The 26,071-nt window shown below is 43.1% G+C and overlaps 2 protein-coding genes across 8 annotated transcripts; one reads left to right on the forward strand and one right to left on the reverse strand.

The window, feature by feature from the left end:
• On the reverse strand, positions 1-22,393 carry tnrc6b (trinucleotide repeat containing adaptor 6B). Of its 6 annotated transcripts, none has more exons than XM_034859519.1 (22): positions 22,142-22,393; positions 19,749-19,838; positions 18,584-18,605; positions 17,817-18,248; positions 14,755-17,697; positions 12,549-12,713; positions 11,847-12,052; positions 11,362-11,436; positions 9,602-9,820; positions 9,263-9,382; positions 8,928-9,053; positions 7,904-8,074; positions 7,235-7,357; positions 6,243-6,441; positions 5,933-6,103; positions 5,650-5,796; positions 5,333-5,476; positions 4,912-5,004; positions 3,885-4,094; positions 3,435-3,502; positions 2,284-2,423; positions 1-1,241 (listed from the first exon to the last, which is right to left on the reverse strand). In XM_034859519.1, exons 2-22 carry the CDS (start codon positions 19,803-19,805, stop codon positions 677-679), a joined length of 6,396 nt encoding a protein of 2,131 aa, XP_034715410.1. In that variant the 5' UTR covers positions 19,806-19,838; positions 22,142-22,393; the 3' UTR covers positions 1-676. The 6 variants fall into 6 exon arrangements, with proteins under 6 accessions (XP_034715410.1, XP_034715412.1, XP_034715413.1 ...); XM_034859521.1 differs by having other exon boundaries at positions 19,749-19,835; positions 22,142-22,389; XM_034859522.1 differs by lacking the exon at positions 22,142-22,393 and adding an exon at positions 21,224-21,360 and having other exon boundaries at positions 5,933-6,100.
• Positions 22,022-26,071, forward strand: si:ch211-141o9.10 (probable endonuclease 4). Of its 2 annotated transcripts, XM_034859528.1 has the most exons (8): positions 22,022-22,272; positions 22,682-22,845; positions 22,935-23,144; positions 23,301-23,483; positions 24,887-25,018; positions 25,173-25,277; positions 25,498-25,627; positions 25,818-26,071. In XM_034859528.1, the coding sequence occupies exons 2-8, from the start codon at positions 22,683-22,685 to the stop codon at positions 25,876-25,878; spliced, it is 984 nt and encodes a 327-aa protein (XP_034715419.1). In that variant the 5' UTR covers positions 22,022-22,272; position 22,682; the 3' UTR covers positions 25,879-26,071. The 2 variants fall into 2 exon arrangements, with proteins under 2 accessions (XP_034715419.1, XP_034715420.1); XM_034859529.1 differs by lacking the exons at positions 22,022-22,272; positions 24,887-25,018 and having other exon boundaries at positions 22,436-22,845.

Here is a 26,071-nt window from a genome sequence, read left to right on the forward strand (position 1 = left end):
TTTTTTACCCTGGGTCCCATGTTGAAGACATATTTTTGTAGAGGTGTTTGTACCTTCTAAAAACACTCTCTTTTCCCAGATCTCAAAAGGTTGCTGATCGTCCATTTGACTCTGTAGTGTGGCGTTGTCCCAAATTTTCTTCAAACTCCAGATCCTTCCCCACTCTCAAACTTCCGAACATGAGAACTTAGAAGTACGCCAGCCAGGTCAAGAGGGCTCAGACTGCAAGTCTGAATTTCGAGATTCAACCATTAAATAGTCATACAAAAGAAGTAAGTTGTGGCACACTAAAAACAGCAAAAGCTAAACTTGTTGACATGTACGACTCTGGCTGAGCCTGTCTACAGTGCATGCCTGAGTGATCGGGTCTGAATGCAGATGGTGGGATTTGCAGTAGAAAGACAAAGAGCTATCCAGTTGGGTCCTAAAGAGTTTAATGGATTTCACCTTTTAATCCAGTTCAAGTTTTACTGTTGTCTTCATTTAAAGTTAAGCAGTTTAATGTGTATGTGTAAAAATAATGTGTGCATGTACTGCATGTAGCCTGTGTGTAGTATGAATGTTGAGCGTTGGGTGAACAAAGTAGCTTTGACCCATGTCATCTCTACAAGTAAATAAATACAGAGTGTGACATGTATTACAAGTTGGGTGTAAAATGTGTGTGTCACTCGGCCCCTCAGATGGAGTCAGCCCCCCCGCCCAGCAGGTCCCCTGGCAGCAGCGAGGCGGGGCTGCCCATCTGGTGACGATCCTCAAGTGCTGGGGAACCCCAGAGGCTACTGCTATGGTACCCTGCCCCGCTCATCCCACCCATTCCCCCCCACAGACCCTGCCTTCCGGCCTCCACACCTCCAGCCCCGCCCACCCCGGTCCCATTGCTGCTCCACTGGGCGAAGATGCCCAGCCCGGGCCCCTGGGTGGAGGACTGGTCCGATGAGCTGCCTGTGCTGTCCAGACTCTGCCACCCGGAGTTGGAAGGCCCGGCTCCTCCATTTCCCGCTCCGCCAGCTGTGGAGCCTCCTTCTACTCCTCCCCCACTGCTGCTTCCTGTTCCACCCCTCTCACAGCTCCCTCCGTTACCGTTGGCCCCCACTGCGGAGGATGCTGTGGGGCCGGAGCCTGCGGAACCGGCCGTGGTTCCTCCACCGCCTGCTCCTCCTGCCTGGGAATGTGCAATGTAGCGAGCCACATCCTCCTCGCTCACAAACTCCGCCAAGATGGTAGTGTTACCCAGAACACACCTGATGTAAACAAAAAGTCTGTCAGTCTTACGGGGTTTACAGTAAATTATACTGTAAAACTTGTCATGTGGTTTTCTCCAGTACAACTTTCTTTCCATTTTTTAATAGACTGTATAATTGAATAGAGTGATAATAAATGATCTCGATGACATTAGATCATTTTGGAATAGGCTTGAACTGACTGAGGTTTTTGGTAACAAGATAACATGCCCACATTCTAATGGTAAAGCAGTTAATGACTTAAACTCCCAGTGCCAAATTGTTTGACATCTTGGGAAATACACAGATTTGCTTTCTTGGCTAAAATGAGAAGATTGATACCACTCTTATATTTGTATGGTAAATATTTAACCAAATCGGCAGATGGTTAGCCTAGCTTAGCACAAAGACTGGAAACGGAGAAACAACTACCCTGGCCAGAGACGGTCCCGGATGCATTGATTTCAGTGGGAGAGGTGATTGTGAACACAGTTTTTTTTTGGCCCCATAGTCACCAAAGTAAATATCGAACCCATTCATCACAAGCCATATGTCTCCTGAACATTCGGACACAGAAGTGCCATTTTCCAGACAGACACATGAGGACAAAATTAACTGTTTGAGACCTGTTTCTGTCCATAGGACCAAACTCACAATATCTTGCAACACAGATAAGCTACGTGAATGCCCAAACAAAACAATTTTTTTTTTACTCTAGATGTCTTTTAGCTGTGTAAATATTTTATTCTAGAAAAAAAATTATAATAAATTGTACAAATATAACTTTTCATTCATCCACACGACCAACAATTTCAAACAAGGCCACGCCCATTTGGGAGTTTCACACCATTGGCTCACTCAATAATTAACATTTTATGTTGTGTTTGTCACCAAAGTTTAAAAATTACATTATCAGATTGTTGTTGTTTTTTTACAGGTAAATCAAATTAGTTATGTTTTAATTATTGAGCTTTATAGGCTACTGGTTTCAGTTACAAATTTACCATATAGATATAAGAGTGATATTGTAAAGATGTCATCAAAACAACAAACTGAGTCTTACATGTGGAGTGCGCTCTGGGCCTTGGCTGCCTCCTGTTTGGAGCAGTAGCGAATCAGAGCGGAGCCCTGGGTCAGGCCAAGGTGAAAGGTCAGAAGAGGGCCGTGCTGCATGCAGATGGTCCTCAGAGTAGAGCCATCAATCTGCAAGAATATACAAGATGGACCATGGTGAACTTCAATGGAAGATTGACGTGTTTAGTGGGGCTGAACGATTAATTACATTTGCAGATGTAGTTCAAAACTTTTACAGCCGTTTTAACAAAATAAAGGGCTTTTTTCGGGCTCAAGTCCACACATGCAGTTAAAGGATACAGGCACGGAGAACTCAAGGCTTGGTTAGCAACAATTAGCTCTGATTAGCGATAAGCTAGCTAGCTCCGTTATAAAGATATTGAGCGGAGGAGACTGTCGCAGAGAGGACAAGACTCTGATAAATTACATTTATGGAGCTTTCACAGCAGTGTGGCTGCATTGTTTTTACAGGTTTATTAGTGCAGTTAATCCCACAGCAAGACCACCAGCAGCATGCTACTACTAGTAACGCAACGACAGCCTCCCTGAGCAAGTGCAACGTTGCAAACGGCACGTAACTTCATGAGGGGGAGGGGCTGCAATCCACATGTTTTCATGTGATTATTACATTAAACAAGAATTAACTAATCTAAATACTACTAAGTGTGGTAAACATAATTGTTTTTATATTTCTGCAATCTACACTTTAGTTTGTGTGATTTGTTTCTGTCTTTCATATTAATGTTTCCACCAGGCTTCAGTGCTCGTTATACTACTGTGATTGAAGTAGTTAAATAAAAGATGTCATTCACATATATTCATGCATCACCTTATTTCATCCTGACATACAGGCCTGGCCTCCAGGAAATAACAGTTTGTTTAATCTATCTAATCTTGTGTTGTACATATTATACAATGATTTATTGCTTGTCTTTGATGAAGACTAAATATTATAAATAATTGCACATTAAATTGCAATATTGGTGACTTTTGGTGACTTCTCATTTATAATTAGTGCATGCATGAAGTGAGATAACAAGCCAGCCTGGCATGTTAAAATAGTTACAAAAACAAAACAAAAAAACGATTTTCCCCGCAGATGTTTCAGCACTTGATTTTGTAAAATATGTCCGTGTTTACCTGTGGTGTGAGGTTGCTGAGCACCAACCAGCAGCTTTCCCGAGAGCTGCCGTCACTCCATGTTGAGGCTGGGGAGAAGAGACAGAGAGAGAGAGAGAGAGAGAGAGAGAGAGAGAGAAAAAAGAGAGAGAGAAAGCGCACAAACGGGGAAAAAGTGTGAGTTTTCCACATTCCTTGTGAACAAAATTGCACTCTGTTTTTCCCCTCTTCTTAAATGTAATAAAGGATTAATAACATTCCCTGCTGCTTCTTCTGCTTGACTATTCTTCCAAATCCAATATAAATGGACATGTTGGTTCAAAAGAGCATGGTGTTGTATCTAAGCAATCAGAGAAAGTGGATTTATCTCCTGTACATTCAAATCAGATGAATGATGCACGTGCACTGAGCCTGGATAAGCAAAAGGCAATCTTGTAACCAAAACAACATGAAAAATGCAATGGGCATTACCATTGGTGCTTGAGCCACCGCCCCAGCTCCGGCCAGCCAATCGAGGAGCTCCGCCAGACCAAGGAGAAGGCTGCGGCTGTTTTTGACTGGCTAGTCCTGGAGGTGGGCGGGAAAGTTGTGACAGCTGGTTCTGGCTGCTGCGAGCCGCTTTCCAGGACTTGTGTCCAATGGGGTCTGGGGGCCAGCTGGGCTTGTAGTCCATGTACTTTGCTGTAGTTACAGAAAAATGAAATGAGGGTCTGGAGGGGTTGTACACCGGTAAACATAATACCAATAAGTAGCAAAACCAGCATTGCAATCAAGAAGAACTTTGACAGAGACGCAAGTACAAGTTAAAAGGCCAAGACTGCTTTTCTAATTTACAATTAATAAGATGGAATGCGGTTATGCCCATGCAGCTAAAGAGCTGTCCTCTTGTTTGACATATTCAAAAAACTTTCACTTTTAATACTGCATTGAGCATACACTTTTCCAGCATTACAATTCCCCAGCTTGTTCAATCACATTTTGGAGATGTTGCATGTGGTCCAGAAGTTATTGGGTCTTAAGTGAGTGACTTTAGATTATGACATTGCTGAAATATCAAGTAAAAGTCCTGTAGGTTGTGACTTCTATCATTCAGTATGTACAATACATCAAGACAGAATATATGTGAAGGACAACCAGAAATAGGGCAGCGACTTACGATTATTTTCATTAGCAATTCATCTGCTGATTATTTTCTCAATCAATCGATTCACTGTTTGATCTATGAAATGTCAGAGGATAGTGAAAAATAACAATTTCTCACAATCACAAATTCCTAAAGCCCAAAGCTCACAATTTGTTGGAAGTTGGAAGTAATCAATGTTTTGACATTTATGTTTGAAAAATAACTACAAATGAATAAGCAATGGTTACCGGTTATTTACTTTGACGGTTGAGTTATCAATTAAGTAACCAACCATCGTTTAAGCTCTAATTAGGAATCAGGGCAAAGCAACACACCAGCTCAGAAATGAGATGTTGAGTGTTAATGTGGGGTTACCTGAGTTGTGTGCGTGGTTGAGGGGACTGTCTGAGGCACTGTAGGGCCAGGCACCAGGTGAAGGCAGCAAGGTGTTGAGGGGAGGGGTGGGATCTGCAAACAAAGGCACCGACCAACTGCATTAGTCATTGATTCATGATAAAATGGCAAATATTAAAAAAACTGAATTCATATTTATGGAGACTTATTTACTGGCTAAAAACAATTTTGTCAAATCTTCATACAAAGAATACAAAGAAGCAAAATTATGAAGACAAAAAAACACAATAAAGCTTGTAACCTTCTTTGTGTAACAAAGCTAGAAATGGTACCAGAAGACAAACAATAAAATACAGAAGGTAAACTAAGTAACTCCTGGATATGGTGTGTTGACACATTTTATGGTACAGAGAATGAGGCGGTGGAGCTGTAAAATGCTTACCAGTATTGTCTTGTAACAACTGGTGCTCAGTATCATTGAGGTTAGGGGACACTGCGTTTCCCATCATGCTCCCTGGGGTCATGTAAGGGTCAGAATCAGGGTCGACACGGTCGATTCCCTTCCAGGGCACACCAGGCTGGAACTCTAAAGGAGAAACACCCATGTGGTCTGTTGAAGCTAGTTTTTAAAAAAGGTAGAGAGAACATTCCCAAATTGTTCTTTGAAACAGAAATGATTTATTCTCTGTTTTGTCTTATTTTAAACCTTGTGGGATGCTCTAGCTCAGGTTATAATTTTAACTATGACTTGGCACTTACCAGGCGGCCAGCTGGGCGTGGGGGTAGGCTTGGTACCCATCTTATTGCCAGGGGTGCGGTGCCAGTTGTCTCCCAGCCCGTCTCCAACCATTATGTCATACTGAGAGTAGGGTGAGCCCCCTGGCATCTTCATGGGCGGGACAGGACCTGGAAGGTGATGATAATGTATTTCACATCACTGGATATTAAATGGGTCAACTAATGTGACATTAATATGTGACTTCACAGCTAATCCCATTAACACAATGGGAACACAACAACAACAACAACAACACAATCTTACCATTTTTGTGGAATGCGTTCTCGGGGGAGGAGGTGTCTGGAGAAGAGTGTCCTTCCATCATCCATTTGAAGCGGGACTGCTGAATCCCTAGGTCCTTCATGCCCCCAGGCCCCCCCACTAAAGAGCCGCCCAGGTCCAGACCTGGGAGGTTCACACCAGAAGCAAACCCTGCTTACAGGAAGAGACGGAACAGAGGGAAAGTTGAAGAGGGTTATTTTTTATTTTAACATAGAGTAAAGGGTTAGGTGGAGATTTAGCTTCTTTTTTCTCTCTCTGTTCGGGTAAAACTGGTCAAAGAACAAAAACTCACCAGAATACGGTCCAAGAATTTTCTGGTGCAGGTCAGCCACAGAACCTGCCAGGCCTGGGTGGTGCAGGGTATCCGCCCCGGGCAGTTTGGGACCGCCACCTCCACCGTGGTGGGAGGGGGAGAGTTTGGAGCTGCCGCCTAAACCCCCAACCTGCTGCTGCTGCCTCTGCTGCTGGAGCACCGCCATTATCCTGGCCAGCTGAGGAGACACAAGAAAAAACAAGAGTCATCACCTGAGAAGAAGATGTAAAGAAGTGTCAAGTGACGCTGCATTTCATTAGTGGTTTGACATGTCCTTGTTCACTTCCCACCGGGGGAATCCCCGCCGCTATGTCAAGTGTTGTTCCATTTGTCTGAAAAACTGAAGGGAACTTGGTGAGATCAACCAACAGGGGGCTGAGGGTGCGAATGATCCATGATGGTCACTCCATAGGTGATATCACAATACTTTGCAGTAATGCATTTGGTACAAGAAAATACATCCATGGTTAGGTGGCAGTAGTACAACCAGTAAAACTCGGATGGCTGACCACCAAAGAAGGCACCTATGAATATTTCATGACAACAGTGAACATAGCATGAGCGCCAGCAACCTAAACTTTCAACATGTAGGCTGTGTAGAGGTATTTTGAGATATGTAAAACAGATAACAAACCTGCTTTTTGCAGTACTTAAAGCACAAGTGACACGAGGAGGCGTAAACAACAAAATAGAATGAATGTCGTGCTTCGTGTTGACAGTGAACAGATGTTTAGCATTGCCTCAGATGTGAGGCATTTGGCAAACCTTTTCAAGTAGGAGATGATGGACATTTTCTTTTTGAAAATGTATTTTTTATTTATCCTATTTGTTTGAAGTCTGAATTTAAAAATAAAATGTGGCACACTGGCATAGCAATTATTCTCCTCCAAGTGAAATAATGTAATTTCTTTTCCGGGCTGAATTTCTGTCTACATTTGTAAAACGATACATTTATGGTAGTTTATGTGTACCTGTTGAGGGTCAGCCTGCTGCCGCACGTTTGGCGTGAACTTCCTCTGGTTTTGCAGTAGCTGCTGCTGTTGCTGCTGTTGCGGCTGCTGCTGTTGCTGCTGCTGGAGGAGGAGTTGACAAGCCTGAACAAACACAGACAGAACGTAACAGAAAAAGAAACTAGGAGGAGTGGTAGGAGGAGCAATTTGAAAGCTTAGCATTGACAAACCAATGTATCAACTGAGTACTACGTAGAGCTGGCTCCACTGGCTGATATCTAAATATTTGGCTGTCAGAGCTGTAGCGAAAACATTTTTTTCATGAAAATACATTTGTATCAGAAACTTTTGAATTTGATGGTGACAGGGTTACTACACTGTTTTGATTTCCAAAATAAATATTTTTCACCTAATTAGTTTATATGATTTAATGTATTTTGAGGGTGAAAATGTGAGTTGCAGAGGGAGTTAAATCACAATTTGTTGATATTTACTGTATATACAACAAATTGTTCTACAATGTGCAATCAAATGTGAAAAGTATGAAAAATGTCTCTATCCTGCATACATTTTTTGCAGAAACGTTCAAACTGAGCAGGACAGAGAAATGTTCACATCATTTCTCCATTGATGTCCAGACTCAGCAGATCTATGATGGAACTGTCAGAGATATATAGTGCTGCTTCTTACCAGCTGAAACTGGATGTGAGGTGGATAGATGCTGCTCAGCATGGCGATGTGCTGTGGGGACAGCTGTGGAGGGAACACACCTCCCCCGACTCCAGCCACTCCTCCCACGCCGCCAACCCCCCCCACACTCCCGCTGGGAGGGGGCATCTGCTTCAGCACAGAGCCTTGCACCTGGAGACAGACACAACGGCAGGAAGGCACACCTGTTACCACAGAAACGCTTTGGTGCTGTAACCACTAGCAACTATATTAGCTTAATGCTTCTCCCCAATTAACAATGATTCTCTTTTATGTTCTCATTAACTGTTGTGAATAAGTGCCTTGACTCAAGTGAGTGAATGGAAATGATTTAATTGCTAAAAAAAGACATGCATTTCACTTTTTATCCTTTAGAAGTAAGCAGGGGAACATAATAAATGTTGTCCTGAAGAGAGATTTTGCACTCTAGGGGCCGCACTGACAAATAGACACAATGCACACTCCCAGCAGAGCACATTGTGTAAGCTCATACACAAGAATCAGACCATTGCAAACTATGTCAGAAGATTTACAGCACGAAGACGAGTTAAGGTACGAAATCAACCCCTTGCATGATCTGATGGAGTGTGTTGATCCCACATTGGAGCCTATTTACAGAATATAATAACTGTTTCCCCACCGGCCTCACTGCAAGATCTCATCTTATAAATGAATATATGTAATTTGCATGAAGATATAAATGTCAAAAGCAGATGTCTACATTGCATTTTCCTACAAAATAGGGGTTACCAGCTTATCATAACAAGAAGAGTCATAGAAATGACTCATACAAGCATGAATGTAGAGGTGGACATGTCTAGTTGACGGTTAAGAAGGAGCAAAAATAAACTGTGAAGACGACTTGCTTCACAACCAACGCTGAATAACACACTGACAGTCAACCCACATACTTCCTGTGTCAATGCTAGGTGTAGACAATAAAAACATGTAGACAGCTGGGAAGCTGGGAATACTGATCACAGAATAAAAGCAAAAACATTAGTACCTGAGGTGACAGGAACTGATGAGGCACTTGCGCTCGTATCCCTGGGGACTGGTTTATGGGTGGGACATTTGGCTGGTGTCTTGACTGAGCCATCCCTCCGCTACTGCCAAAGATACTGTGACTGCCCTGTGATTGAAAATGGAAAATGAAACCTTAGAGGGGCCATAAAAGTGCAGACAAATACATGAAAAACATACAGATTACACAGAACATAACAAACTGGAGCAGGACAATTTGGGGGTATAATTGTGTGATTATTTTTCACACACATTTAAAACTACAAGAATCTAATGTAAGAAATGGTAGGACAGAAACAAGAGGCGTAGTTATCTTACTTGTCTAAAGGGGATAGTGTGGTTGAAGAGGGAATGGGGCTTGTAGACAGTGGGTGGTGAGTACAGAGAACAAGGACCCTCCTCCCCAAGGCACCAATCCTGATTGGTCAAAGGTAAGGTCTGTCACAGTGACAGCCAATGGAAGACCAATTTGAGTGGTGGTGAAGGAGGAGGGGGCGGGGAGGGGAAGTGCGACATGGAGGAATGGGGAAGACCGGGAAGAAAAGGTAGAATCACAAGAGAAAATAAAGAATAATAGGAAAGGACAAACTGTTATCTAGACATAAAGAAGACATAGAAAGACAAGAAAAAGGCCAAAAGGTGGCAGGGAGACATTACCTTTTCATAGTAGGACCCAGCATCCCCAGGTGCTGCCTCTTTGGAACCAGATGGACGATAAGCCATCCCCCCTCCTCCTCCTCCTCTTCCTCCTCCCTTCCTCATGTCTACATTGTAATCGTTCATCCCCATTCCCATGCCTCTTTTCTCCACATCCATCTTCTTCTCCTGGAGAGAACCTGGAGCCAGGTCAATGTTTGGGCCACTGGGATCATCATTCTGACCGGCAGAAAAGGCCAAAATTATAATTATTAACATCATTGTCATGTGGAAATAACCAACCTGTCAAACACATATCAACGCATATTTTAGCTAATAAGTGTGTGGGTACCAAAGTTATTATAGTTTAGCATTTTTCATTAGTTTTTATTTTTAATTTGTTTGGAAAAAAATTTGTTTAGTTCTATTTAGTTTTTAAAGCTGGTTTGCTAGTCAAGTTTTAATTTTTTGAAAATGCTTAGTTTTAGTTTAGTTTTTATTAGTTTTAGTCTTTTTGTAATATGGGTTATTTGTCAGGGGCAAGATCCAAAAAGGTCAGTATTGTGTAATAATAACTCAACAAAAAACATACAACTTTAGAAATATGTATTCACAATGTATTCAACAATAACACAAGCACATAAAATGTACATATGATGAGCACATATATGTAAACAATCTACACAAGACAAAGCAGTAAGTGCAAAATGTGTAAGACGTGTGCCAGGAAAAAACCTAAATAGCCAATAGACTAAAGAAGACACACATCAACAGGTGTTTTAAACTTTGGTTCGTGCAAAGTGGCAAACTTGACGTGTACCAAACCCAAAAACCTACGATGTGTCAATACTTTCACATCGTAGGTTTTTGGGTTTCATACAATAATGCTAGCAACAATCTTTTGAGGAAATGATCATGTTAAACACGCTATGAAAGAAACAACCTGTACCGAGGTTAGCTTCTGTTTCGGGTTAAGGGGGCTTTGCGTTCTTCTTTACCTTGTTAAGGTAAGCTAGAATAGCCTCCCTGTGTGCGCTTCTGGAATTCTTCCCTTTAAAGGCACGCTATGCAGTTTTGGCCATTTCTTTTCTATTTTCTCGCGTTTTGCTCATAGTTTCTCTATAGAGCTCCCCCTACACCTTATAATATAATGGATATTTGGCAGCTCCGATGTTTACTTGTGTCTGTGCTGTGAAGCAATTTGTTACATTGCGAGACGTGATATCATGCGATCCTTCGTGACGTTGAAGCCGGTGACTCGCCGGACAAAAGTCGCAAGGATGTTTTTTTCCGCTTACAGGCGCAAGGGGGAGCGAGATGACCACCATTCAACACAAAAAAAGTAATTCCAAAGACTCCGAAGCTGTTCAGTTAAGGTAAATTAAGCTAAAAAAAAAAAAAGTGCATAGTTCCCCTTTAATAAATGTTCCACATATTTTACCACCCTACTACAGGTCTATGGTCGGAAACGTCATCTCTGAAAGATATAACGTTATTTGCTCTATGAAAAACATTGACAAAGAAGAAAACTAAGGAAATTGATCGATAATTTTATTTTAGTTAGTTTTGTAATCAGACATTACAATTTTAGTTAGTTATCCTATGTTGTAATACCTTGTTTTTATTTTTATTTCAGTCAATGTTTTTCCCACCTAGTTATTGTTATTTTGTTAATGAATATAGCCTTGGCGGCTACAAAACAAAGCATCTGGTAAAAAGGAAGGTTTTGATGTTTCCCTGCCACAACAACACTAAAAGGCGATGACATTTTTATGTCTTACCAGCAGCCCCATGCTGGAGAACTGTCTGTTGATGGGGCTCATCCACGAGTCTCCCCCACCAGCTTTCAATGGACCCTTAGAGACAAAAACAAAGTTGGCAGACAATCATTTCACCAGTTCTACAAGGGGTTTAACATATCAATTATAAGTTAGACTTAATACAATAATCTTGCCATACAAAACCAGTGGAAGATATTTTTCCTTTTTTCCAAGAGTGGGTCAAATTCACAAAATCAGCTACCTTCCACTTCTAGTTCATCTTGTGTCTATGAGATAGAATAGTGGCTAAATATTGCCATAAAATACATCCATGCCTTAATTGGACTATACTTCATAATTCTAAAAACTGAATTATCCCTTTAAGAATTATTTACACACATGAAGGTTGCAAGACCCAAAGTGTTGTGTCTTTGTTGTTGTTGTTGTTGTTGTATCTTACATTTTTTTATGCTTTTCCCTTATCAAGATTTATTTTCACCACCCACCTTGTTGCTGGGCTTTTTCCCAGTGGGGTTCTGTCCCCAGCCCCCATTGCTTCCCTGTCCCCAAGACGAGCCGCTTCCCTGGGAGCCGGCGCTGTTCCACATGCCGCCACCGCCGCCTCCCTCCTCCTCCTCCTCCCAGCTTGAGTGACGCGAGGCAGCCACCGAGCCCTCTTTGTCCCCCCAGCCATCTTGCATAGACTTTGAACCTGTAGGTGAAGAAAAGAGTGTGAAAAAACTGTGAAAAAGAAATTAACAGATCTGAAATGCAAATCCATTTCTGTTTTTTACTAATGGGTTATTAAGCATGCTATTGTCACAAATGCAATGCATCAAACATATTTAGGTAAAAGGGGTGGTTCAGAATTTTGGACATAAGACCCTATTTCCAAGTTAGCCAGTGTGTTTTTTTTTAATCATTGGAGACAGTTTAACACTTTCATCAAGTCCTTCCAGTTGCAGAGTTCGCTGGTGCTAAGCTAGCGCAAGTCAACAGTATTTGCTAGTTGTACTTTGTTCCCTGTAGTTGGTAAAACAGGCTACAGCAGCGGTGGAGTGATATAACCTAGGCAACCGAAAAATCCGGTTCACATGACATCACGCAAGTTTATTTACCCACCGCTGTCAAACATCCAGTTGATACCAGATGTGATTTGATTCAAATTCATTTCAAGATGTTTTCACCACATTATTAGATTTTCAAACCGGATTTGGTGGGGATGGGAGAAGGGTTTCCCCAGCCTGTTGTTTTCCCTCCAGCATCATCAGGCTCTCCCCAGCCAGTAGGGGCATCAGTAGTCTTTCCCCAAGCTGCCGTGCCATTGTCTACTGAAGGACTAGTTGGAGAAGCGCCACTCCAACCTGATGGACCTGCAGACACACATGGACAACACAGGTTAAGATGGAGCAAAGTGATGGAGACCCTTTATGTAAGGACACAATTGTTTCTCTTCAATTAAAGTCCAATGTCTAGACTCTGCACACACAGGCTGAGTAGTGTTTTGTTTTCCGTACTCATGTCAGTTTGTGCACGTTTACAGGGGGGGTTAGCAAAAAAAGGCTATGGCTACTCTCTCCCTCACATGTACTTTTTTGACAGGTTGTTGGCTTGGCACTGACCCACAATGCAAATCAAAATCAAAGCATCTTCTCTCACAGTATTACCCAGAGAATATTCATTGAAAGAAATTTTTTTTTTTTTTATCTCAGCAGTTTTTGTTTTGATACTCTAAACCTCCATGCTAATTTATAAACAGCAGATCAACCTTTCCTGTAACCAATGGATTTGTAGTAATGCATTTTTTAGTTCTTAACTTCTGTGGGAGCCCGTAAAGAAAATTTGTCTTGAGCTGCCAAACTGTATCAGCTGATTTAGAAACAACCTCCAAATCACACATCAGTGTTTCTCCTTGCTCAGAATGGGCTTTGGATGGGGCTACATAAGAAGAAGGGGATCTGGGGTCAGCATCAGACCTCATTTCTAATACATTTTAGGCACAAATATATGGTAGAAATGGCCTAATTTATGTTTAAAAAAAATCAGCAGCGGTTTTCACTGTGCCGCCAGTCCCCAGAGAACCATGGTCACCGGGAGAGTCTGGATACAGTCTGACTCTGTAAACGGAGATACCATTAGAGCTATACAGCGGAGCATTCAGATCCAGTCACATCAGCGCCAGTCGCATGTGTACAGTAGTGACTGTGGATGAGAGGCAGACCGGCTGCTGAAAATCAGATGTATTGGCGCTCGTATTGTCGCTTCCTTTGCCGCTGGCTAAAACCTCTTTGGGGGGCACCAAAACTTTCTCTATGCAGAAAAAACCCTTCAGATTACTTTTAAATGGAAAAATGCCGTTACACATTCAGCCTTTTCCTTATTTTCAATGTCAGATTTCACAATGTTCTGAATGCTCCTCTTTGAACGTTTTTTTCTACTGGGTTGCTATGATTGGTCATCTGCACCAGGCAGGGTACAGAAGCATTTTTTTTTTAGGACTAACGTTACTGCAGTGTTAATTGCCACAAGCATTGTAGCTGACTTTGTAACACCAGAGAAGCTGTAATCTTCTGTTGTTAATTTCTTTCCAATATGTTCACATAACTGCTGAAACCCATCCGGTTGGATAGTATTGGGTTTAAAAGCCTTTATTGGTGTTTGCACGGTACAAAGTCCTGCTGTATATTCCGTTGAAGCCACCGACTGTACGGAGACAGCAATAACAGGAGCGTGGATACAGAAAGCTGACCAATCAGAGGACTGGGCATTTTCAGGAGGGGGCTTAAAGAGACAGGCGCTCCAACAGAGACTCTTATACAAAGGGTAAAATCAGGTGCAACCGTGGGCAGTAGGAGAACATGCGTTCTAGTAGAAACACAAAATACGTGCGTGAACTAGGGCTGCATGATTTAGAGGAAAAGTAACACTGCGATTGACAATGCTGCAATTATGATATAATGGTTTCATGAGTTCAATTAATTATCAAGGAAAATACAGAAAATAAGCTAATACAATTTTGAAATGTGTATTTTTGTCTTTAAAATGCAAAGTCAAACAAGCATAAGAAATAAATAAACAAAAATGTGCATTACTTTTTTAAATAACTTAATATTTTAGAAAATTAAATAAAAGTTCAAATTCTAATTAAATTAATTGTCTCCTCAAATTGCAAATTTTTTGAAGGTTATGTAATCACGAGAGACATCGCGATTGAAATTAGATTATTCGTGCAGCCCTGGTATGAACTTAAAATGCTTTATAATAATAATAATAATAATAATAATAATAATAATAATAATAATAATAGTTCCCCTTCAAGAATAAAAAACTAAATTCAAATTAACTAATTTATTTCTTTATGATAATGTCAAAATCCTTGTACTATGGTCAAGTTCACAGTTTGTTGTGTCTTACCTATAGCTGAAGTTTTTCCAGGTCCATGGCCAGTGTTGAAGTCTCGGTTACCTCCTAGCCCTGCCGCCTGCCTGCTAGACTGCTGCGGTATTGGAGGTGCCTGTGGTTGCTGTTGTTGAGCCTGAGGCTGAGGCTGGTCATGCGGCTGCTGCCCAGCAGGGGCGCTGTTCTTATCCCACAGGTTGACCGGCTTGTAGTTGTAATGGGTTGGGTCTCCCCATGCTGATGTTCCATCATCTATCTCGTTTTTCCTGCTTATAGACTGCGGTGAGGGTTCCTCCCAGCCGCTGGGTTCAGAACTACTTCCACCCCCTATGGAGCCACCAGGGACAGGCCCTGAGGTCCAGCCTGAGCTTTGGTTCTGATTCTGGGCTTGAGAGATAGGTTTCCTCCCCCCGCCCCCTTGCATAGCCCCTTGGTCCAATGCTTGCTGTCGCTGTGGATGCTGATTGCGGGGCTGAGATTGTTGCAGTTGTGCCGGTGGGCCTGTGATGGTGCCCGGCTGGCTGTTTGGCATCTGGTGCAGTTTGTTTCCTCCACTCCAACTTTGATGGGGTTTGGACCCCATGCCCCCAGCAACACCCACCCCCCCTCCTCCACTCCCTCCTCCCCCTGTGCCCCCTGCTCCCCACGTTCTCCGAGGAGCACCATCATCCCAGCTCCCCCAACTACCCGCACCTGATTCCCCACCTGAGTTTCCTCCTCCATTCTTCCTCTCATTCTCCCATCCCCCTCCTCCACTATTTGATTTAGATTGTTGCTCTCCCCAATCCCTACCTGCCCCAGCCTTTTGTCCTGATCCCCAGCCACTCCCTCCTCCATTCCCTCCCATTTCTTTCCACCCCCCTGTCCCTTTCTCCTCCTTATTTCCTACCCAGCCTCCGCTCACTGAGTCTCCCTGTTGCCCAAGATCATCCCATCCTCCTCCATTTCCACCTCTACTACCGTCTCTCCATTCCTCATTACCCCAGCCCTTGGCCTGCTGACCATCCCCAGCCCCAATCCCTCCTCCACCCCAGCTTGTAGCCTTCCCCTGCTGGCTATGCCCTGGCATTGCCCCTGAACCTATACCAGGTCCCGTTGTGTTCACTGGCCCAGATTGTGAAACGCCAAGATTCCTCATGTTGGGGCCTGACAGTGGTGGGGCTCTCCCAGATAGAGAGGCCCCGCTACTGCTACTGTTGCTGCTGCTTTCCCAGCCCTCTCCGGGGGACCCAGCAGATGGAGCCAGGGAAGGATTGACCCCTGGACCCATAGAATCAGTCATTAGAGTTCTAGGTCCTCCAGAATACTGAGAAGAACCACCAAGAGAAGATGCATGTTTCAATGTAGTTGAGGATGACCCCCCTTTAATCTGTCCTCCGTGTTCTTCAAATTCCCAGGTTGTGTTTTGTCGGATCTGTGTTTGGCCCCAGCCTGTGTTGGACAGGACCCGAGGGTCCAAATCAGTCCGGCTAAGCAGGTTCTGTAAGGCAGCTTCAGCATTAGGTGCAGAGCGAGGAGGAGGACGACTGTGACTACTGTTAGATCTGCTCCCATTTCTGGAATTTCCACCACTGGATGAGGATCCTCCCTGTGCTCCCTGTCTGTCTACTCCCCCACCCCATTCCCCTGTTTCACTCTCCCCCTTTTGATTGTCCCAAGCTCTGGTCGTAGTTGTGGCTGTTGAGGAAGAGGAGGAGGTGGCAGGGGGGTTGCCAGCTGTGCTGCCCCCACTACTGCTGCTGTTACTGCTGCAAGCTCCACCAATTCCATCACCTCCTGGATTAGCTCCACCAGTACTGGTAGAGCTCCCACCCCAGTCAACACCGGAAACCCCTCTCTCCCCTCCTACTCCTGATGACCCCCACCCTCCCTGAGATACCCCAGAGGTTTGACTACTGTTTGCCCCAGTTCCAGCACTGCCCCAAGCATTAACCCCAGTAGTGGAACTTGGATACCCCCAACCAGATGTCCCATTATCTCCTTCAGCAGCTCCAAATCCCCCTGTGCCACCTGCTCCACCCTCCCATCCATCAGTTCTTGAGGCACCCGTTTTGGAGTTAGCTGCAGGGTAAGAAGACTGGCCTCTCCATGAGGAGGTGAGGCTGTGGTCTCCCACACTCATCTCACCTCCTCCAACACCACGGTCCATTCCTCCCCCAATTCCTTCCCCCCCTGCGATTTTTGGTCCCGCTGATTCGTTGTCCCATTTCCCCCCTCCCATCTCTCTGTCTCGTGATTGCATTTGGTGAAGTTGTCGCTGATGGGTGCTTGATTGATTCACAGATAAAGGTGGGTGACCCCCCAGTACCCCGACTGCCGCGCCTCCCAGCCCCAGGGAAGCGGAGTTGTTGGCAGACTGGGGATGGAAGGAGGATGGACCTCCTTCCCCTGCACTAGCGGACCCATCCTGCTGCACCAGGGCAGGCCAGGCCGAAGGGTTGGCATTTGGATTGAAGTTGGCACCTGGAATCCCACTGCTGCCTTCCACGGGGCCACTGGCGTCATGGCTCCCTGGCACAGCGGAGGCTTTGGAAAGTGAGGAGGGCTGTTGTAGCAGAGGCCCAGCTGCAGCTACCGCATTCCCTCCTCCAAGATGACCCTGGGAGGTAGCCATCCCCCACGCCACACCGTTGGACGACTGCATACATTCATTGGGCAAAGAGAACGAGGAAGTGGGTGAGGATTGGTTGCCAGAGGCACTGATGCTGTTCACAGGCATTCCGTTGTTGCTGCTGCCCCCTCCAGCCCCGGTGAAAGAAGCTCCTACTCCATCACTGCCAGCGATGCTAGGCCATTCCTCCAGGTCGTTGCCATCAACAATCACCTTCTCCCTGCCCTGAGAGGAGGCCTGGCTGCCTGAGCTCGCCCCCCACATGGAATTTGCATAATTAGAAGTAGTAGTAGAAGCAGCAACTGATGATGAGGTGAGGGTCAATGAGGAGGCAGCTGCACTAGGATCTGAAAAAGCAAATCCCGAGAGAGAAACTTTAGAGGTCAAAGGGAAAAAATAAATTTTCAAAATTTTTACATATAATGGATCAGTTCTTAATGTCGCCTACATCATTTCTAACACTTACCTGAGACAGCAGCCATGTTTGCATTGGGACCATCCCCTCCTCCTCCCAGCAGCATGGAGGACAATGGTGGCTGACCCCTCTTCAGTAGCACTTTATGGTCCTGCTGGCAGCGGAATCGCGGTGGCACTTCTCTCGGCATGTAGCGCGGTTGCTGCTGAGGCGCCTGGGCACCGCCTCCGCTACTTGTACTGCCGTTTCCGGAAGCACTGAGGGCGCCAGCGGTGGAGGAAGAAATGGTGGTGGAGGTGGGCTGTCCGTTGGCCACCACCAGGCGCTTGGCATTGTTGCCGCCCTGTGACGGGGTGGCAGCACTGCCAGGGCCCAAGGTGGCTGGGGATGGGGAGGCAGAGGGGGTGGGTCCAGGGCTGGGGGAGGCAGAGCTGCTCTGATTGACAGGAGACTGGGAAGATGCCGGCTTGGTCAAGTCTGGCACTGCATGATGAGCAAGGCAGGGAGAAAAACGGAGGGGATGAAATTAATCATAATCTAAGTACATCTTGGTTAAATAATGAGAACAGCACGCAATTCGTTTTCTGTAAATGTAAGCACTAACTATATTTTGGTATGAATCAGATCAGAGGGTAAGATGCTAAAAAAGAATTCCCTGATACAGATGTTTTGCATTTATCTTAGACTTTTTTTTTTTTAAACTGCAACATGCAAATATAACATAAGACAATTAGTAATAACATTACAACTTAAAAATAAAAGATAAATGTAAAAAGACAGAAAAAGAACATACACACATTTATCAATGTGCTTCTTACCTTTGTTTTTTGGTTCTGAGACCTAAAATGATGAGAAGAAACAGTTATGAAATCATTCTTTTAACAAGCACAGCCCCCCCCCCTCATTTTTCATGAGCTAAACTCAAATATCTAAGACTTTTACTATGCACACAAAACTCTGTCCAAATCTGTGTTAGTGAGGACTTCTCCCTTGCCACAATAATTCATCCACCTCACAGTTGTGGCATATCAAGATGCTGATGAGACAGCATGATTATTGCACAGGTGTGCCTTAGACTGGCCGCAATAAAAGGCCACTCTAAAATGTGCAGTTTTACTGTATGGGGTGGAGGTCCAAAAATCAGTTAGTAGGGATGTGAATGAGATCCAGTGTTTCTTCTTTGTTGATAGCGGCCCGCCACGGTAAAATTTCTGTAGCCATGGTATCAGAAATAGGGCAGATGCACAACAGGATTTCCACTAAGTACACCGCCGCTCCATTAGCAGTTTATGAAAAGTCATAAAGTCGTAATTACACAACTCGGCATAGCCGTCTTATCTACTTCACTCAGCGTTTTGTTGTTACACTATGTGTAAAATGAGCGGTGATGTTAAATCAACGGTTTCAGGTAACCTCCCTCCTGTACCGTCTATTTTCTGGATGGTTTCAAGGTAACAGTCGGTAGCTACCACTAGCAAATAAGCCCATTGACAGCAACGTTACTGTTCATATTTTGGCACAATGTTTTTGACCGTAGTTGTTATAGATGCTAAAAATAAAAAACTACACTCGTTTTCTAGTAACGTTACTTTTATTTTTGACTTGAAACCCCCCCCCACACACACACACATACACATAAGTGTTGTTGGTGTATGCCTGATGTTAGTCAAGTTATGTTAAGTTTTTAAAAGTTCATAAGCACATCAGGGTTTAATTATGCACATGGTATATCCAAGATAAGTTAATTTGTGAGTGTAATGGAATCACAATATTTTTATGTAAAACGGTCCGAAATAGAGGTTTAAATTACAGTGTATTCCTAACTCACCCCAAAAATTACAACCACAAATAAACAGAAATAGGAGGTTTATAAGAACATTTAAGGCTGTTTTAAAAGCTCAAACTGCTGTTGAACACAGAGCTGTTGTTGAATGGTGTCCAACCCATATGAAGGAGCTTGCAAGTAACTTTAAATATGCTCACCTTCTGAGAGGCTTCCCTTTTCCTTTTGTCGTCTTTTTTCCTTTTCTTGTCTTCCATGAACTACTGCTCCTGTCCAGATACTCCTTTCTTCTAGAGGAAAAAGAAAAGTATCCAGAAATGTAGTCACACAGTCACCATTTTAAAATCACTGAGTGCCTCCTTTGTATAGCCAGTGGCTTTTAACTATAAAGCAAATCACTGCTCTAAAAACACTGACCAATAGTTAATGATGACTGCAGCAAGAATCAAGGGAAAAAGACAACATAACAGTGGCACTGTGGCTCATGGCCACGTGAGCCTCCATCCATGTGTGTAAGCGACAATGGACTGCATACTTGATTGGATAAAGCAGCCATCAGGTGCTAGAGCTAAGAATACTGCTGGACAACAAACAAGCAATTCTCCCTATGATATGCATGCAAAATACCGTAAGCTGATCACGTAACTGTAATGAAGTCTTTAAAAGCAGGAAGACAACACCTATGGCATACGTTATCTAGTCTCATTTCACAAAACCAGTTTATTGCCCAGCCCTAGTTTTAACCAATTTAGACGTTTTACAAAGAGCTTGATTTAGTCAGCCAACTAATTGCGTCAGCAGACTGACTGAGTCTGTCCATAGCTATGGAAACCATTACAAGTGACCAGCTGAAGTTTTATAAAATGGGGTGTGAGCAAATCTTTCAGATTAAGGCTCTGTAACAGCTGTGAGACAAGAAACATGCAAAACTATAACACCAAATACTGCATTTTCATTACGATGTCCAACATAAGAATGTGGAGCAGGCTGACATAGACAAATTCAACTAACAAAATATTGATGATTAGATACCTTAACATGAATAAATATTGATAAACTGTAGTGCTATTTTAGAATTAGATGATGCTTTATAGTAGGGCTGGGCAATATGCAGAAACTCAATATATTTTACTAAATATCTCTATATCAGTATTAAAACAATATTAGAGGGTTAAATAATGGTGCATTGTTTTGATAAATAATCATCAATAGTATGGATATAATGACTAAGTTGGTAAGAGCAAATAATATAACAACAAGAACAGTGTGGTAAAATTACATCACTTTACTGAAATAGACAACACTTGTACCATATCTTGATATTCAAAATCTAAGACGATATCTAGCATCATTTCATGATTAAATATCCATATATTGCCCAGCCATACGTCACAGAAAATTATTATTTGATTGTTTTCTGAAGAAAACCATTAATACTGTATATATGATGACCAAAACGATAAAAGCATGATTCACTGATAATTTTACTTTAACAATAATACACTTAGAAAATGTTGTTACTCTACTGTGTACTCTGTACTGTAGCAAGGAAGCACACATTTAACACATCAGTATATTATAATATTGCATTAACCGAAATTCCACAGGATATCCAAACTCATTACAATGTTGAAAAACCTAGAAGAAAACAGACGGTTTAAATGCATAAACTTACTGAATTGCTAGGCCCTGACGGTATCTGTTTTTAGTTGGTTTCGTTTTTGCTCAGTGCCATAACAGTTCCAGCAGGCAGGATTTCTTGATTCACAGACAACGAACCCGACATCCTTCCTGAAGCATTTCTGATCTCAGGCCTGGTGCATCAGAAAGCCAGACCTGTTTATGTTATTACACGCTGTCAGATCTACACTCAGCTCCTCAAATCACGGATGTAAAGTACACCAGCTAACGTTACCATGCATGTGTTGTCCTCTCGACGTTATCACAAGCTCATCCACATTTTGCTACAACATTAACTAGCTAAATAAGTTAGAAGATCTGAGCTTTCTTATGCTAAAAATGGAAGACACACAGGTGATTAAAGTCGCTTAAACTGGACCGTGCATAACCGGGTTAGCGTAGCTATATATCCAACCACCTTCATTCCTGTAACGTTAATTATATGACGACAACTTTAACAGCAGCTGCTGGTAATATATGTCGTCGATGGCTAATATTAAGGTGTGGTTTGGCTCATGCTTTATAATATAAACAGCGCGCAGATTATGTTACTAAGTTACTGTTAGCGAGATCAACCAGCTTTCAACCAACGTAAGCTAGGTAACGTTAACTACTCTGTTCTGTGTACAGCCCAAGCATTGAGGCAGATATCTACCACTGCTAATCCACAACCAGCAGTGCTAGCTAATGCTACCGAACGTTACTAGCGTACCTAACGTTAAGTAAGCTAAGTTACCTAGCTAGCTAACTACTGACAGAAGCTACAAGTAGCCAGGCTAACAGAGTTAGCTAGCAAGCGCAGTAGAATGACATTTCAATAACAAATACATTGCAGTTATTTTGCATGCATACAAATGATGACATGTTACAACGCTGATAAATGGTTATAACATCTCCAGCAAACGTTACTCACCTCTGGAATCACATATGAAGAAATGCTAGCGTGCTAACTAGCTTAGCTAAAGTGCTTTAGTGCGATTTTTTTTAGCTTTTTGAGGCATTCGTCGAGGCTACAAGAACAGCGACGCCTGAGCGAACAGTCAAGTAAGTGGCAGATGAAGAAAATACACACGCAATAAGCTACTGGTTGTAAATAAGTACTAACACTGTAATAGTGTAAACCCTAGCTAATGTGCAGAAGAATTTAAATTTCAAAGCGCTGTGTAGTCAGTCGGTTGACGGGCGGCCATTTTGCTGCTCAGCATGAAGCGTCTCCAATGGCCAGCCTGTGGCAGCTGCGTGGAAGCCCTCTGACTGGCTGGCTGGGATGGATGCATAAAAGATGCATTTTGACCTCCATAAACTTTTGACAGTCAAGCTTATCGCCACTGTTCATGCTTCGTAGGTTAACATCCCTCTCAAATGCAAACTTTAAGTTTGCCACAAAAGTCATAAGAGCAATTTTTGGAATTTTGCATATTCATTAGCGCCGCTCCAAACTATCTGTTGATAGCATGGGTCCGAAAAAGCGAAGAGCAAGGAAAAGGAGATCCGAGGAGGCTTTGGGAGGAGAAAAGCAGAGAGAGGGCAAGGAGATGGAGGTTGAGGAGAGAGGAGACGGGAGGAGAAAGAACCGCTGTAATAACAAATACATTGGAGCTCATGTTGGAATTCAAGGTAATGCGATCTTATTTAACTCTCCTTGAGTAATTAAAATACAGATATGCACGCTCTCAATATGTCTTGTGCTGTGTCTTTGTCACCAGGTGGGATATGGAAAGCAGTGGGGTCCTGCACAGAGATGGGTGGCAGCAGTTTCGCTCTGTTTCTGGGCTCCCAACGGTCATGGAAGAGGCCTGCACTGGACCACACAGCTGCAGCCAAGTTTCGGGAGCAATGTTCTCTACAGGAGTATGACCCAGCTCACATCCTGCCTCATGGGTCCTACCTGATGAACTGTGGATCTCCTAAAGAGGGTTTGTCAGAAACCGGTGGATGTTTCAAACCATCCCCTGCGCCCTCAAACTAAATCAGTTACCTGGTCTTTTTTTGTTTGGTTATTTTATCTTTTCAACCGTGTCTCCACTTTTCTTTGACAACGTCTTCTGTTTTGTGCACCATGTTGTACCCAGATGTGTTTGAGAAGAGCCAGGCCCTGCTGGTGGACGAGCTCAGCCGCTGCAGCCTCCTGGGCCTCAACCTCTACAACTTCCACCCTGGTTCTTCCCTGGGCTCCATCACCACTGAGCAGTGTGTGGAGAAGATAGCAGGATCTATTAATCATGCTCACCAGCAAACACCTGCTGTGGTTACAGGTACAGGGGCTAAACAAAATAAGCTTTTTTTTGGTGATATTTTTTAGACTTTTTTTTAAATACCATTTTGCTTTGTTTGAGATTGATGCCTTTTGAAATTCATGGATAAACTACTATAAACCATTATTACAGAGGCACATACTCCCAACAAGGCTATTCAGTTGAAGTAGCAGTGTGTGTCAGCTTTAAAAAAGGTCTTATAGTAACTTTTATAAAAACTTATTTTCCAAGAAAGACAGGAACTTCAAGATAATGAGGCCAGAAAGTCCCTGGGGCTAGTGCATCAACTACAAAAACTGCAAAAGGGTCACTTAGCGAGGGAAATAAGTCAGAAATCCACAATGACATATGCTAAACGCATGAAAACTGCTTTAGCAAAGATCAACAGTAGAGAACCTCACCAACACTGACCCACTGACAGTTAAGGAAGAATTTGCCTTGTAACACTACGAAATACTAGCCTGGATATCCAGACCCAAATCTAAAAGATTAAGGGTCTGCAATTGAGTAATGAAACTTGGCCATCTCAAGGGGCGGCACCAAGCGTGCATTAAAAAATCTCACTGCATGCTATTGGATAACACTACGGCCAATCAGAACAACACACAGGCTGACGTATCCAGAGCTCCATATGCTTAGCTACCAGTGTAGCTAACTGGTAGATTAAACTATCGTCATCTGTTTAGCTCGCCTCTAGGCCGCCTATATCAGATACTCTGATGTGATTGGTGCAGCTCGGCTACAAGGGCATAGTTAATGAGCAGCTTGACTCAATGCCAAAGTAACTCACTGAGAGAATTCAAATTGTGCTTTAGCAAGAACTCTGGATTTCCAGGGTAACAAACTACAGCCCTAACGAGCCCTAGTGATTTTTATCTGCATCTGTTGTCAAGCAGAGAACATTATGAGCGTCACTGAAATAGGAACTAACTGCAAGACAATGCTTTGAGTATTTGAAAATTGGACTTTATAATGTTATTGAACCCATTTATATTTCACTACCACAAGACAATTATCAAAAAATATTAGGCCCGTCACCGTGTCATACAAAACCATTTGACATCAGACTAATACGCAACTTACAATATTGAGAACTGACTGCAAGCTTGACACCGGTTTTGCATTATTTGTGATTCATAACAATGACCACAGTCCTTTTGACTTGCACACCCCAAATGCCACTTGTGTGACAAGAATACACTGCAGTAGAGTGCCTGCAAAACAGTGAGGCAGTAGCACAACTGGCCCCAGGCTGTGCTTTAGGAATGAACAATGTCAGCTAAACCCAATTTTGGATGTGTATCAGGTGTTGTAGCAGTTTGGGGGAAGTATTTGAGTTGAATGTGTGTGTGTGTGTGTTGTACTGACACCTCTTTCTTTTCTTTTGCCTCCCAATTGGTCAGTGTTGGAGAACATGAGTGGTCAGGGCAGTACGGTGGGTGGAAAGTTCTCTGAGCTAAAGAGCATCATAGACAAAGTGAGAGACCAGACCAGAGTAGGAGTGTGTCTGGATACCTGCCATGCCTACGCAGCAGGTGAGTGAAAGCTGACGTTGATCTCTTTGTCCCACAAAATCAAGGGGAAATTAAAAAATGTTTCACGGTATAAACCTATAATCTGCTTTATATTTAAGCTTATCTAAACCTTAAACAAATAATAATGCTTAAGTGTTGTTTCATGTCTTGGTAGGATATGATGTGGCTGTAGAGGGAGGAGTGAAGGCCATGCTTGATGAGTTTGATCAGGAAGTGGGGCTCCACTATCTTAAAGCCGTCCATCTCAATGACTCCAAAGGTACAGCCAGGACTTTCTCACACAAATACTGTATCACATACATACATACATACATACATACATACATACATACATACATACATACATACATACATACATACATACATAGACATAAGATAGATGAGTTCATTGAGTTGGACAAACATTGACGGTTAGGAATTCAACTCTGCTTTGTAAGCTCTTACTGTGCTTTCGGACTTTTCATTTTCCTTTTTTGCAGGTAAACTAGGCTGCCACCTCGATCGCCATGAAGACATTGGTAAAGGTCACATCGGAATCTCTGCTTTCCAAGACATTGTCAATGAGCCCAGACTGGACAACATCCCTCTGATACTGGAGACACCAGGACGGTGAGATAACGGCACAGACGAGGGGTTTGTTTGTTTACAATGGTTAGATATGGTCTTTACATTGGATATCTTAATTTAATTACAAAATAGGAGTATAATGGAGAAGAGTGAGTTATGTTTTCAATAATTGATGGATGTCCTTATGAGGCAGGGGCAGTTTTAACATGGCTGTTATTTCCTTTCCCCACAGGCCAGGGTTCGGATATGCTGAGCAGATTGAACTTCTCTATTCCCTCTGTAAGAAAAAATAGTAAGCAACCTTCCTGATGAATTGGCACTGCTAAACTGGACCCTGCCAAACCACAGCTCACACGTCTGTGAAGAGAATCAAAATCTTGTGTCAAGGACCAAAGTGGATGGGTGGCGGAGCCTTTTCTCTTTAATCACGCTCACGATTTGTTTGGTTGTTAATCACCGTTTGGACAGTTCTGAACATGAGTTGAG

Source organism: Etheostoma cragini, chromosome 21 (genome assembly GCF_013103735.1).
Source record: "Etheostoma cragini isolate CJK2018 chromosome 21, CSU_Ecrag_1.0, whole genome shotgun sequence".
NCBI classification, from domain to species: domain Eukaryota; kingdom Metazoa; phylum Chordata; class Actinopteri; order Perciformes; family Percidae; genus Etheostoma; species Etheostoma cragini.

Coding starts and splice junctions, on each gene's coding strand:
- tnrc6b (XM_034859519.1), bottom strand. CDS start 19,805: ATGGAAGACAAGAAAAGGAAAAAAGACGACAAAAGGAAAAGGGAAGCC. Junction 6,442..7,234: donor AGCAGGCTGACCCTCAACAG/GTACACATAAAC, acceptor GTGTCTCCTCAG/CTGGCCAGGATAATGGCGGT. Junction 3,503..3,884: donor CGGTGGCTCAAGCACCAATG/GTAATGCCCATT, acceptor TCTTCTCCCCAG/CCTCAACATGGAGTGACGGC.
- si:ch211-141o9.10 (XM_034859528.1), top strand. CDS start 22,683: ATGGGTCCGAAAAAGCGAAGAGCAAGGAAAAGGAGATCCGAGGAGGCT. Junction 23,484..24,886: donor AACACCTGCTGTGGTTACAG/GTACAGGGGCTA, acceptor CCAATTGGTCAG/TGTTGGAGAACATGAGTGGT. Junction 25,628..25,817: donor ATACTGGAGACACCAGGACG/GTGAGATAACGG, acceptor CTTTCCCCACAG/GCCAGGGTTCGGATATGCTG.